We start from the raw sequence: 13,899 nt of genomic DNA, 5'->3' as shown, positions 1-13,899 counted from the left end.
TGCCTGTAAACCCAGCAACTCAGGAGGCTGAGGCTGAAGAATCGCTTGAACCTGGGAGGCAGAGGTTGCAGTGAGCCGAGATCATGCCATTGCACTGCAGCCTGGGCAACAGAGCGAGACTCCATCTCGAAAAAAAAAATTAGCTGGGCATGGTGGTGGTGTACACCTATAATCCCAGCTACTCCATAGGCTGAGGTTGGGAGGATCACTTGAACCCAGGAGGCAGAGGTTGCAGTGAGCCGAGATCACACCACTGCACTCCAGCCTAGGCGACAGAGAGATCCTGTCTCAGGGGGAAAAAAAAAAGAAAAGAAACTCTAAGGACTAGCAAGCCTGAGTGGGAAGCTCTTTGGAGGGTTTTACAGGAGGCTGAGAAGCAAACAACTTGCTCCAGCTCCAGGTTTTGAAAGCGCAGGGCCTTAGGAGATTTTGCTGTGTTCTCCCCACCTGTAGCTAGTGATGACCTGGAACTTCTCTACCACATCCCAGAATTCATCCCTGAAGGTAGGAGGGGAAGGCAGAGGTGGCCTCAAGGGCGGCTGTGGGCCACAAGGGGCCCAGGTGACTCCACCTTACCGCTGTGTCCTCTCTTCCTCTGCCCTGGTTAGCTCGAGGATTGGAATTCCTGATGATCCTAGGGACAGAGTCCTACACCAGCACTGCAATGGTCCCCAAGGGCATCTTCTGTAACCCATACAACAACCTGATCTTCATCTGGGGCAACTTCCTCCTGCAGAGGTGGGCCTCTACCACCCCCGGGTGGGCCAGGCATACTCTGTCTCCCCAGCACCTTTAGGGTGGGGACCCTTTCAAGACCAGGCTAGGCAAGTCTCACCAAGCCTTCAGAGGATGCACAAATCCAGAAGTTAACCAGGACTGTGATGGGGAACACACCATTAGGGTAGTCAGCGCTGGGACGGGGGAAGCTAATGTTTTAAAGCTGTGGGAGCCCTTTTCTTAAAATGAAACCTTATATAAAGACCCAGCCTGTGTGAGCAATAGATGAGCAGTTTCTAGGGGTTTTTTTTGTTTTTGTTTTTCTTTTGGGACAGAGTCTCGCTCTGTCACCCAGGCTACACGGCAGTGGCACAATCTCAGCTCACTGCAGCCCCCGCCTCCCGGATTCAAGCGATTCTCCTGCATCAGCCTCCAGAGTAGCTGGGATTACAGCTGCGTGCCACCATGCCTGGCTAATTTTTGTATTTTTAGTAGAGACGGGGTTTCACCATGTTGGGCAGGCTGGTCTCAAACTCTTGACCTCAGGTGATCCTCCCGCCTCAGCCTCCGAGAGTGCTAGGATTACAGGTGTGAACCACCGTGCCTAATTGACAAGCATTTTCTAGGGACAGTTTAGGATCCTCCCCACCGCAGCCACCCTCTCGACCGTCAGGAACCTAGGGGCCCCTGAGCCACCTTCTTGGGTGGCTGGCAAACTGCTGGGTTGGCTCGATGCTCCTGTTTTACAGATGGGGAGCTGGAGACTCTCAAAGGGTTTGGGGTGGGGGGTGGGAGCTAGGATTTCAAGCTTCCTTTGCATGTTCTTACAAGTGGAGAAACAGTAAGTGGCTCCCGTGTTATTAGGCCTGGGATTGGGGGAAGCGGCTGTCCAGGATGCGCCTAGCTCTCCATCTCTGTCCCTGCAGCTCTAACAAGGAAAACTTCATCTACCTGGCAGACTTCCCCAAGGAATTGTCCATCAAATACATGGCCAGATCGTTCCGTGGGGCCGTGGCTATTGTCACGGAGACGGAGGAGGTGGGCTGCCCTGCCCCTCTCCCCATTCCCTCTTTGCCCACTCCCAAACCCCAGGGGCCTCTCTTTCCCCGTCACAGTAAAGGAGCCAAGGGAAGGGGGCACCCTCGGGGACCCTGAGAAAGGGTGGTGAAGCTCCATTTATAGCTGAAACCCCTGGAACTCAGGGTAAGTGTCAGCTCCAAAGTCATGCAGACCGGAGCTATGATCTGATCTTCAGAGGTGGCCCTCTCTCATCCTACAGTGTGGTTGTTCGCTTCATAAATATTGAGCATTTACTGTGTGCCTGCCCCCGTGATGGAGAACACAGAGCAGTCAGGGCTGCAATGGGGAAAATATTACCTATGGAAGTAGGGGGACCTGGCCCAGTCTGGGGGGTTGTGCACGTCAGGGAGGGCTTCATGGGGGAGACCACAGGGAGGGGGACATCTTGGAGGCTGGAGGGGGTCCCCCAGGTTGTGGCTCAGGAAGGGGAGTGAAGGTTCCCTTCAGATGTGTATGGGGGTGGGCATCAGTGCAGAGATGGGAAACTGAGGCCAAGGAAATGGTGAGACCCTGGAAGCTGCAAAGAGTGAGAAGAAAAAAGAGGTCTCGGCTCTAGGAACCGTGGCTGTTAGGGAGTGTGCATGTTAGGGATGCTTAGGTCGCAAGTGCCAGAAACCCAAACAGACCGAAAACATTGAAAAAAGTGATCATAGTGTGTGAGGGCTGGAACCAGAGGTGATTGGGCTCAGGGAAGTAGAGCAATGGCACCACAGAGAAAAGGAAGGGGAGCGCCCTTGGTCCCAGTGGAGGTGAGTTTCCAAACTTCATCCCTCAAACAATGGGGCCACCACACTGGGCAGAGGGTGAGGTGGGATCAGAGGACCCCATGGTCCTGACACACACACATCCGGCTGTCATACCCGCAGATCTGGTACCTCCTGGAGGGCAGCTACCGGGTGTACCAGCTGTTCCCTTCCAAGGGCTGGCAGGTGCACATCAGCTTACAGCTGATGCAACAGTCCTCTCTCTACGCATCCAATGAGACCATGCTGACCCTCTTCTACGAAGACAGCAAACTGTACCAGGTGCCTGGCGGGCCTATGCGGGGACATTGGGGCACCCCAGGAGGGCTGACCCCAGCTCACTTGGCCCTGCCTTCCCCCTGCAGCTGGTGTACCTTATGAACAACCAGAAGGGCCAGCTGGTCAAGAGGCTCGTGCCCGTGGAGCAGCTTCTGATGTATCAACAGCACACCAGCCACTATGACTTGGAGCGGAAAGGGTGAGAAGACACCGGACCATGACGGGTCTGAAGGCTCCCGGCACTGCCCTCCTGAAGCTACCATTCTTGAGAGAGGGGAGACTGAGCTAACCCCAGTGACAACCTCAGGGCTATGATGGCAGGAGTTCAGCACTTATGGAAGCTCAGAGGAGCCCAACCTAGCGGGGGGGAAGGTGCATCAGGGAGGGCTTCAAGGAGGAGGAGGTGTATGCACTGTGGCAAGAAGGGTGAGGAAGGATTAGCCAAGTGATAAGGTGGGGAAGGGTGTTCCAGAAAGGGGGAACCACCTGTGCAGAGGCCCTGATGGGAAGGGGGACAAAGTGAGCCTGGTGGTCATGGGGAGAAACTTGGACTTCATCTTGAGGGTCTTGGGAGAGCCACGAATGGGACTAAGGGAAAGGACTGCAGGATCGGATTTTACCGCGTGCCATAATGAAGCCTCCGGCCGTCGTCCTGCGGAGGGTGGATCAGAGCAACCCAGGGAGGCAGCTGGAGTCGGGACAGGGACTGGGCGCCGGGGTGGAAGGAGGAAGCAGGAGATGGAATAAAGATAAGAGGTCAAGTGGACAGGCAGATGGCGACTGCCCGTTGAGTAGGGAGGACTCTGGTCTCAGGGATCGAGGGACGTCCGAGGGGATGTGTGCAGAGGCCTCTGGGCAGCAGGGGCTGACGCGGAGGAGGAAGATCCGGGCTGGATTCGATACGGGAAGTGGGTGAGTTGGGAAAGAGGCCTGCGGAAGCTTCCAGTGCGCGGGGTGCCTTAGAGCCAGCAGCCGTTCCCCCTTGCCACTGCCCAGGGGCTACTTGATGCTCTCCTTCATCGACTTCTGCCCCTTCTCGGTGATGCGTCTGCGGAGCCTGCCCCGTCCGCAGAGATACACGCGCCAGGAGCGCTACCGGGCGCGGCCGCCGCGCGTCCTGGAGCGCTCGGGCTTCCACAACGAGAACTCGCTCGCCATCTACCAGGGCCTGGTCTACTACCTGCTGTGGCTGCACTCCGTGTACGACAAGGTGGGCGTCCGGCGGCGGGCGGGCAGACCTGAGAGGGGACTGGGGCAGCGGGGAGCGGGCTTAGAGGGCGAGGCCTGTGGAGCGGAGCGCAGCGGGATTGGAGAACAGGAGGACTGGGGGTGGGTTGGTGGGGGACCTGGGGGCGGGGCTTGGCTTGAGCGGGACTTCCAGGGGAAGGCGTTGGGGGTGTGGCCGGGTTGAAAGCAGAGTTTGGGGATGGGCTGGGGTGTGTATCTTCTGCTCTGGGTTGGGGGCTGGCATTGAGGCTAGGAGGTGGTCTGGGGATGCCGCTTGCCTGGAGGCTCTCGCCCCGCTGCCCAATCCCTTCACGGTGCCGGGCGATCCCTGCAGCCGTACGCGGACCCGGTGCACGACCCCACCTGGCGCTGGTGGGAGAACAACAAACAAGACCAGGTAGGCGGAGCGGATTGGGAGCCGGGAAAGGGGCGGCGCCCGGACACCCCTCACCGTGCCCCCACCCCCGGCGCTGACTCTGCCCCGCGCATCCGGTACCCCAGGATTACTACTTCTTCCTGGCGAGCAACTGGCGAAGCGCGGGCGGCGTGTCCATAGAAATGGACAGCTACGAAAAGATCTACAACCTCGAGTCCGCGTACGAGCTGCCGGAGCGCATTTTCCTGGACAAGGGCACTGAGTACAGCTTCGCCATCTTCCTGTCGGCGCAGGGCCACTCGTTCCGGACGCAGGCAGAACTCGGTCTGCGCGGGACCAGAGTGGAGCCCGAAGGGCGGGGCGAGGGCTGCCGGAATCTGGGAGCCTGGGGGGCGGGGACACCATCGGAGGGGCGGGGCCTGTGAGGGAAGCCTTAACCCCGTTTACTGCCCAAGACAGGCAGCGCCTTCCAGCTGCGTAGCCAGGTGGACGTGGGCGTGGTGCTGGCCGACCCCGGCTGCATCGAGGCCTCGGTGAAGCAGGAGGTCCTGATTAATCGCAACTCGGTGCTATTTTCGGTGAGGCCGCCCGGGGAGTTGGGATCAAGGGTTTTTTTTTTTTTTTTTTTGAGACAGGGTCTTGCTCTGTCGCTCAGGCTGGAGTGCCAGTGGAGCGATCACTGCATTCTTGCCCTCCTGGGCTCAAACGATCCTCCTCCCTCAACCTCCTGAGTAGCTGGGACTGCAGGCATGCGCCACAGTGCCCAGCGAACTTTTTTTTTCTTTTGAGACGGAGTCTTGCTCTGTCGCCCAGGCTGGAGTGCAATGGCACGATCTCGGCTCACTGCAACCTCTGCCTCCCAGATTCAACCGAGTCTCCTGCCTCAGCCTCCCTAGTAGCTGAGATTACAGGTGCATGCCACTACACCCAGCTAATTTTTTGTATTTTTAGTAGCGATGAGGTTTTACCATGTTGGCCAGGCTTGTCTTGAACTCCGGACCTCAAATGATCTGCCCACTTCAGCCTCCCAAAGTGCTGGGATTACAGGCGTGAGCCACTGTACCCAGCCGTAACTTTTTATTTTTTGTAGAGATGGGGGTCTCCCTATGTTGCCCAGGCTGGTCTCGAATTCCTGGGCTCAAGAGATCCTCACGCCTCGGCGTGAAGTGTGAGGTGTGAGGCATGAACCACCCTGTGCTTGGCCCCATTAGCCTATTCCTGAGTAGAAAATTGAAGCCTTCCGTTCTCCTACCAGCCGCCACCTCGCTCCAGCTATGGGTTATTTGAACTGTTTGTTGGACTTTGGGGAGATCTGTTCAACCCTTCATTTCTGCCTCTCCCCTCCTTCAACCCCAGATTACGCTCAAAGATAAAAAGCTTTGCTATGACCAGGGCATTAGTGGACATCACCTTATGAAGACTTCCATGACGGTCAATGTGAGGTCCAAGCCTGGAAGGGAGGGTGCAGGATGGTGGGAAAGCCTGGGCTGGCGGGGATCACCATCTTCACCTGCTCCTACCCGCAGGTGGTGGGTTCATCCGGGCTCTGCTTCCAGGAAACGCACCTGGGGCCCCGTATGCAAGTATTGGAGCTTGGGATACTGGGCCCTGGGAGGGGAAGGTTGGGGTTGGGTCTCAACAGGGCTAATCCCCCTGAGAATCCCACTAATGCATTCATAATTTCCCTTCTTCTCATTCTTTCTCAACATTCAACCCACTGCCACCCACTAACTCCTTTCATTCTTTTTTCTTTGAGACGGAATTTCGCTCTTGTTGCCCATGCTGGGGTGCGGCGGCGCCGTCTTGGCTCACTGCAACCTCCGCCTCCTTCGCTCAAGTGATTATCCTGCCTCAGCCTCCTGAGGAGCTGGGATTATAGGTGCCCGCCACCACGGCTGGCTAATTTTTTGTATTTTTAGTGGAGACAGAGTTTCTCCATGTTGGCCAGGCTGGTCACAAACTCCTGAACTCAAATGATCCACCCGCCTCAGCCTCCCAAAATGCTGGGATTCCAGGTGTGAGCCACCATGCCCGGCCTAACTCCTTTCATTCATTCATGTTTTCAGAAAGGGCCACCTTCCATTGTCGGTTCACACAAGTGTATGTTCCTATCTTGGCTCACTGCAACCTCCACCTCCCGGGTTCAAGTGATTCTCCTGCCTCAGCCTCCCAAGTAGCTGGGATTACAGGTGCATACCACCATGCCCAGCTAATCTTTTGTATTTTAAGTAGAGACGGAGTTTCACCGTGTTGGCCAGGCTGGTCTCGAACTCCTAACCTCAGGTGATCTGCCAGCCTCGGCCTCCCAAAGTGCTGGGATTACAGGCATGAGCCACCGCGCCCGGCCTAGGGCCACTTTTTGCAGTTGGCACAAAGGTGGCACAAGGGCTAGGCTGGCCCTGTTTTCACATCTCTCTCTTCTTCTGCCCATTCACACATTCCTCATTCAGTTCTTTGGGTTCTTGGTTCTTCACTTGCTTATACATGTGATGTCGCCTTTGCCTGGGGCAGACACTGAGGCTCAGAGAGGTGCAGAGTAACCCAGGGAGCGTGCCCCAGAGTTCTTGTTCTCACCCACTTCCCTACCCACTCCCTGGCATGTAGATCCTGGTGTTCCTCCCTCCTGGCTTAGGATGACCTTGGGCAGTCAAAAGGGGTTGTAACAGCCCCCACCTCCTTAGAGTACAAGAGATTTCATGTGCTAGACTGAATAAACAAGGAGGAAGTGTGACTGCATCAGGGTGGGCAAGGGGGAATGTGGCGGGATGAGCTCAGAGCAGTGATGGGGCAGAGTAAGTGGAGCCTCAGGGGCCATGGTAGGTGAGCTGGCTCCTCGGGAGGGCTCCAAGCAGAGGAGGGACTCGGGTGTCCCCAGGGCCCATCTGGCTGCATGGGGTGGGGGGACATCAATGAGGGGACTGGAAGCAGGGAGACTCTGGAGGAGACAAGGTTGGACAAAACAGGGTGGGGGCAAAGGAGTTGGAGGTTTAGGGGAGAGAACAGGGAGGCTCTCGGTCTTTTTTTTTTTAATTTTTTGAGACAGAGGCCTGCTCTGTCACCCAGGCTGGAGTGCAGTGGTGCAGTCTTCGCCTCTACCTCCCTGGTTCAAGCGATTCTCCTGCCTCTGCCTCCCGAGTAGCTGGGATTACAGGCATGCACCACCACACCCAGCTAATTTTTTGTATTTTTAGTAGAGACAGGGTTTTGCTATGCTGGCCAGGCTAGTCTCGAACTCCTGGACTCAAGTGATCGGCCTCCTGAAGTTCTGGGATTACAGGCATGAGCCACTGCACCAGGCCGTTTTAATGATATTAATGACCATATTGCCCTTGGCCGTGAGGGAGAGCCAGGCAGCTGGTGGTGGTGTTTGTGGGAGGGGGACTGTCCTTCCTGCCCCTCACCCCTCCAGGGGACTGAGGAGACCCTGGCCACCCCCGTGAGCCTTTTTTCCTCCCACCGAGGGCAACCTGATGGTGCCAGTGTTCATTGGCTGCCCCCCAGGCAAGCGCCTGGCCTTCGACATCACCTACACGCTGGAATACAGCCGCCTGAAGAACAAACACTACTTTGACTGCGTTCACGTGAATCCCGAGATGCCCTGCTTTCTCTTCCGGGACAGTGTGTATCCAGTCCCTTCCCTGCACAGTTCACTGCCCTCTTGCCCCCACCACTTTGCATTCTCCCTCCCCACTCCTCTCCCCGCAGGCTACCCACCCTTTTTCCTGCGGCATCTCACTTTCCCCCCTCTCTGTCCTCAGCTTCTTGGGCCAAGCTAATTTCTTCTTCTGGTCTCAACCCCCTCCAACCCCATAGTTTTCTACCCCTTCTTCTTGATTCAAGATTTGGTGACAGGAGACTCTGGCAGTTTCCAGGGCAGGTAAAGGCGTGGCCAGCTTGCAGCTAGGCAGGTGGAGGGAGTGGAAGGGGATGGGTGCAGGTCTGGAGACCCAGGGGCCAGTCCGTGTGCACTTCTGTCCCTGGTAGCTACGTGCTGCTGGTGGTGGGTGGCGGGCCCACAATGGACAGCCTCAAGGACTACAGCGAGGATGAAATCTACCGCTTCAACAGCCCCCTGGACAAGTAATCCCCGCGGGGCCCCACGTGTAATCGGCCTTGCTTCCCCTGGAGGCCTTTCCCACTTCCAAGCCAAGCCCACCTCACAAGCCCCCGCCTCCGCATCTCAGGCCCTGCCCACAGTGGGGCTCTTAGGATCCCACAGGCAAGCTCCTGCCCGCCCCCTAATACCACGCTCCCTGCACATAAGACCCTGCCCCCTGCACCCACCTCTGGCCTCCCTCCACACTGACCACTGAGGCCATACCTCCCCCACACCGCCCCCAACCCCTGGCTGAGATGACCTGGGCCTGCCCAGGACCAACAGCCTTATCTGGACCACGAGGACCACAAGGACCACCAAAGACTCGGCCTTCCACATCATGTCCCACGAGAGCCCGGGCATCGAGTGAGTGCGTAGCCTGGCCCTCTTGGCCCCCATCTGTCAGTAGTCCATCGGGCCCACCTATCCTTTCTGCGCCTAGGAGGCCTCTTGATCCCCAAGTCACACTGACTGCCTTTGTGTTACTTAAATGGGGCTGAACTTTGCACAAGTTGAAGTCTCTGCCTGGAATGCTGCTCCCTCCGACTCTCTTCAGGCCTTAGGAAGATGCCCCTTCAGCCAGGAGGACTTTTCTGTTTCAGGATGGGACAATTGTCCCTTCATGGCTCCCATGGCCTCCTGGGGCTCTCCCATCCCAGCCCTGAGCCCCCTACCTATGCGTCCCCGTCCCAGAGTGGACAGCTCTGGGCAGTCATAGTCTGGTGTGGGGTCTGTCTCTCCTCCAGAACTGGGTCCTGAATAGACTCATAAATTTGTTTTTATTTTTATTTTTGAGATGGAGTTTCACTCTTTGTTGCCCAGGCTGGAATGCAGTGGCATGATTTCAGCTCACTGCAACCTCCACCTTCTGGGTTCAAGCGATTCTCCTGTCTCAGCCTCCTGTTTGTTTATTTTTTGAAACAGGCTCCCTCTGTGGCCCACCAGGCTGGAGTGCAGTGGCGCAATCTCAGCTCACTGCAACCTCTCCCTCCCAGGTTCAAGCAATTCTCCTGCCTCAGCCTCCCAAGTAGCTGGGATTACAGGCACCCGCCACCATGCCTGGCTAATTTTTGTATTTTTAGTAGGGATGGGGTTTCACCATGTTGGTCAGGCTGGTCTTGAACTCCTGACCTCAGGTGATCCACCTGCCTCAGCCTCCCAAAGTACTGGGATTACAGGCGCATGCCACCATGCCCATTTCATTTTTGTATTTTTTTTTTCTAGTAGAGACAGGGTTTCACCATGTTGGCCAGGCTGGTTAACATAGCATTTATTGAATGAAAGAATGAACAAATGAATAAATCAATTCATGGCAGGCATTTATTGATATTTGAATGGGAGTATTAATGAATGAATAAAACAATGGAGAAACAAATTCACATATAGGGGCTCAATAAGTTTCATTCAATGAAAGGAAAAAAATGAAGCCATGAGCAAATGAAGGCAGTGAATGAATGAACAACTTGCGCCTAGTCAGAATTTAACCTGCTTTATTTTTCATTTTTTATTTTTATTTATTTTTTTGAGAAGAGTCTTGCTCTGTCACCCAGGCTGGAGTGCAATAGTGCAATCTCAGCTCACTGCAACCTCTGCCTCTTGGGTTCAAGTGATTCTCCCAACTCAGCCTCCTGTGTAGCTGGGATTACAGGTGCATGCCACCATGCCCCACTAATTTTTGTATTTTTTTGTAGAGACGGGGTTTCACCATGTTGGTCAGGCTGGTCTTGAACTCCTGACCTCAAGTGATCCACCTGCCTCGGCCTCCCAAAGTGCTGGGATTATAGGTGTGAACCACCATGCCCGGCCTAACCTGCATTTATTGGATAATGAATAAAGAAGGGAATAAAGGAAAGATGTGACTTTGTACCTAGTAAGTGCTCAAGCTATATCTATGGGATAAAGGAATGAAGGGAGCAAAGAATGAATAAGGAGTTGGCACATGATAGGTACACAGCCTCTAGATGGATGCACAGTGACAGAGGAATTGACAGATGGAGGCATGAAGGGAGGAGGAAATGAATGAGTGGACAACCTGTGGCACAGTAGGCGTTCAGTCAGCATGACTGAATGAGTGAATGAAGGAATGAATGAGGGAAGGCATGAGATCGCACCCATTTGGTCCTCACCGAGAACGTTGGGGTGGAGGAAGAAATTGGGAGTTGGCACAGACTAGGCATGGTTGGTAGTGCAACTGCCTGATCTTTGGCTCGCAGGTGGCTCTGTCTGGAGAACGCCCCATGCTATGACAATGTTCCCCAAGGCATCTTCGCCCCTGAATTCTTCTTCAAGGTGTTGGTGAGCAATAGGTGAGCCAGGCAAGTGGCCCAGGTGCGGGTCAGGGGCTGCCCATGGAATGCCTGGTTTCTCCTCTAATCCTGGATCCCCTCCCAACCCCCGCAGAGGAGTGGACACGAGCACCTACTGCAACTACCAGCTCACCTTCCTGCTGCACATCCACGGGCTACCACTCAGTCCCAAGCGGGCCCTTTTCATCGTCATGGTGAGTGGCTGTCCGGGAGCTGCCCTACTGGGTGGGCAGGGGTCCACGCCTCCACACCTATGCTTGTTATACCTTCGCTCATTCATCCCTTCATTCACTCATCTAGTCATGCTGACTGAACGCCTGCCATGCCACAGGCTGTCTACTCATTCATCTCCTCCTGCTGTCATGCCTCCATCTGTCAATTTCCCTGTCACTGTGGATCCAGATTGTGGACTGTGTACCTTATCATGTGCCAACTCCTTATTCATTCTTTGCTCCCTGCAGGTGTCGGCCAGTGTGTGTGTGGGCCTGGTGATCTTCTACATCGCCTTCTGCCTCCTGTGGCCCCTTGTGGTGAAGGGCTGCACGATGATCCGGTGGAAGATAAACGACATCATTGCCTCAGAATCCTACTACACCTACGCCTCCATTTCCAGAATCTCGAGCATGCCATCTCTGAGACATTCCAAGATGGGCTCCATGTTCAGCTCCAGGATGACAGAGGACAGGGCTGAACCCAAGGAAGCCGTGGAGAGACAGTTGATGACCTGAGTGTCCCGCCTGCCCCAGTGCCCAGTCACTGTCACGCCTCCCCTACGAGGCCCATCTTGAAGATGCAGCCTGTCACCCAGCCCAGGCCTCTCTGTTTTGCTTGATGTTTACTTCTCGTTCAGACTCAAATAAAGCCTTTTTTCAGGACCAGCAGTGGGCTCTCTTAAGAGCTCGAGTTCAGAAGGTTTGTACCAGCATAGCTGCACATTAAAATATCAAAAACCTGGCTGGGCACGGTGGCTCATGCCTGTAATCCCAGCACTTCGGGAGGCCAAAGCAGGCAGATCACTTGAGGTCAGGAGTTTGAGACCAGCCTGGCCCACATGGTGAAAACCTGTAACCCTGTCTCTACTAAAAATACAAAAAATTAGCTGGGCATGATGGTGCGTACCTGTAATTCCAGCTACTTGGGAAACCGAGACAGGATAATCCCTTGAACCTGGGAGGCAGAAGTTGCAGTGAGCCAAGATTGCGCCACTGCACTCCAGCCTGGGCAATAGACCAAGACTCCGACTGAATAAAACAATAAATAAAACATCAAAAACCTTCTAGGCCACCTGTTAAATAGTGGCTTCTCTGTGTGCCTGTTGGCTGGGCCTCTCCCCAGGGTGCCCCAGACCTCCCTGTGGTCCAGCAGGATCCTCCACAATCCAGGCCCATTGCTATGGCCGACCATCTGTTCTGATTGTTCAGTGTTAAATATTTTGAATGTCAACACCTATCTAATGTCTTAAGGAGGGGACCCTGGAGACGTCAGGATTCTTATTTTAGTTGCAAGTAGCAAATATTTCCCTCAATATGGTCTACATGAAAATGGTAATTTACAGGCTTCAGGTACAGTTTGATCCAGAAGTCCCAAGGTCCACATGATTCAGCCTTTATTTCTCTGTAGTTTTTTCTTCTCTGTCCTCCTCTGAGTGCAGTCTCTGACCTCAGGACAACTCCCCTCACCATCTGAGGCTAGTTATACAGTCCATAATCTGGATGCATGCGTAGTGACCAATGAATTGACAGATGGAGGCATGAAGGCAGGAGGAAATAAATGAGTAAAAAAATAAAAAAAATACCCTGTTGCATGGTAGGCATTCGGTCAGCATTAATAGATGAAGGAATGAAGGAGCGAATGAGGAAAGGTATGAGATTGCACCTAGTTGGTGCTCACCCAGAGTGTTGGGTTGGAGGAATAAATCGGGGTTGGCATCGACTAGGCATGGTTGGTAGCACAAAAACCTGATGAAATTTGACAATAACAAGAGTTGGCAACATTCATGTGTGTAAGGACTGCTGGCTAAGGTTGTTTCCACCACCAAGATTCTATCGAGTCACCTCATGGTCCAGGTGAACACATCATAATCCTGTATCAGTCAAGTCAACATGTTATTTAAATATCACCATCTGCATTTCCAGCCAAGATAGAGTGACAGAGACTGGATTTCCCCTCATACTTGAAACTATTTATTTTTTTTTGAGATGGAGTCTCACTCTGTTACCCAGGCTGGAGTGCAGTGGTGTGATCTCGGCTCACTGCAACCTCCACCTCCTGGGTTCAAGCGATTCTCCGGCCTCAGCCTCCTGAGTAGCTGGGACTACAGATGCATGCCACCATGCCTGGCTAATTTTTTGTATTTTTAGGGTAACACGGTTTTTGTAACACAGGTTTCACCGTGTTAGCCAGACTGGTCTCCATCTCCTGACCTCGTGATCTGCCCGCCTCAACCTCCCGAAGTGCTGGGTTTACAGGCATGAGCCACCTGGCCTGGCCGTATCATCGTGGTATTTTGTTTATTTGTGTCATTTTTTTTTGAGATGGAGTTTTGCTCTTGTTGCCTAGGCTGGAGTGCAATGGTGCAATCTTGGCTCACTGCAACCTCCGCCTCCCAAGTTCAAGTGATTCTCCTGCCTCAGCCTCCCGAGTGAGTAACTGGGATTGCAGACACCCACCATGCCTGGATAGGTAATTTTTTGTATAGTAGAGACGGAGTTTCACCATGTTGGCTAGGCTGGTCTCAAACTCCTGACCTCAGGTGATCCACCCACTTCAGCCTCCCAAAGTGCTGAGATTACAGGCATGAGCCACTGCACCCGGCGATCATTTTTTTTTAAAACATTGTTTAACGCCACAACTTCTTTCACATATGCTGGGACTACTTGTGAAAGCCACCATGCCCATTCTTTCCTTTTTTTTTTTTTGAGCACAGTCTCGCTCTGTCACCCAGGCTGGAGTGCAATGGCGATCTCAGTTCACTGCAACCTCTGCCTCCCGGGTTCAAGTGCTTCTACTGCCTCAGCCTCCCAAGTAGCTGGGACTACAGACACGCACCACCACGCCCAGCTAATTTTTGGTATT

The 13,899-nt window shown here is 54.2% G+C and overlaps 1 protein-coding gene across 7 annotated transcripts in view; it reads left to right on the top strand.

Annotated features, from left to right (window-relative positions):
- Positions 1 to 11,699, top strand: part of CATSPERG (cation channel sperm associated auxiliary subunit gamma) — a 34,782-nt gene extending 23,083 nt beyond the window's left edge. For 4 of the 7 annotated variants that reach the window (XM_032173044.2, XM_032173043.2, XM_058426688.1 and 1 more), the window contains 18 exons: positions 454 to 504; positions 609 to 738; positions 1,644 to 1,755; positions 2,664 to 2,822; positions 2,906 to 3,018; positions 3,816 to 4,029; positions 4,381 to 4,443; positions 4,548 to 4,746; positions 4,882 to 5,000; positions 5,779 to 5,859; positions 5,949 to 6,005; positions 7,884 to 8,040; positions 8,236 to 8,299; positions 8,407 to 8,502; positions 8,795 to 8,884; positions 10,732 to 10,824; positions 10,919 to 11,018; positions 11,286 to 11,699. In XM_032173044.2, the coding sequence (XP_032028935.1) occupies positions 454 to 504; positions 609 to 738; positions 1,644 to 1,755; positions 2,664 to 2,822; positions 2,906 to 3,018; positions 3,816 to 4,029; positions 4,381 to 4,443; positions 4,548 to 4,746; positions 4,882 to 5,000; positions 5,779 to 5,859; positions 5,949 to 6,005; positions 7,884 to 8,040; positions 8,236 to 8,299; positions 8,407 to 8,502; positions 8,795 to 8,884; positions 10,732 to 10,824; positions 10,919 to 11,018; positions 11,286 to 11,552 (2,165 nt within the window). In that variant the 3' untranslated portion in view covers positions 11,553 to 11,699. The other 3 variants (XM_058426689.1, XR_009209368.1, XM_058426690.1) reach the window with 3 other exon arrangements.
- Positions 11,700 to 13,899: the final 2,200 nt, after the last annotated feature.

Source organism: Hylobates moloch, unplaced genomic scaffold, assembly GCF_009828535.3.
Source record: "Hylobates moloch isolate HMO894 unplaced genomic scaffold, HMol_V3 SCAFFOLD_13, whole genome shotgun sequence".
Taxonomy (NCBI): domain Eukaryota; kingdom Metazoa; phylum Chordata; class Mammalia; order Primates; family Hylobatidae; genus Hylobates; species Hylobates moloch.
Note: the sequence above shows the minus strand (reverse complement) of the source record. Positions and strands in the feature narration are given on the sequence as shown.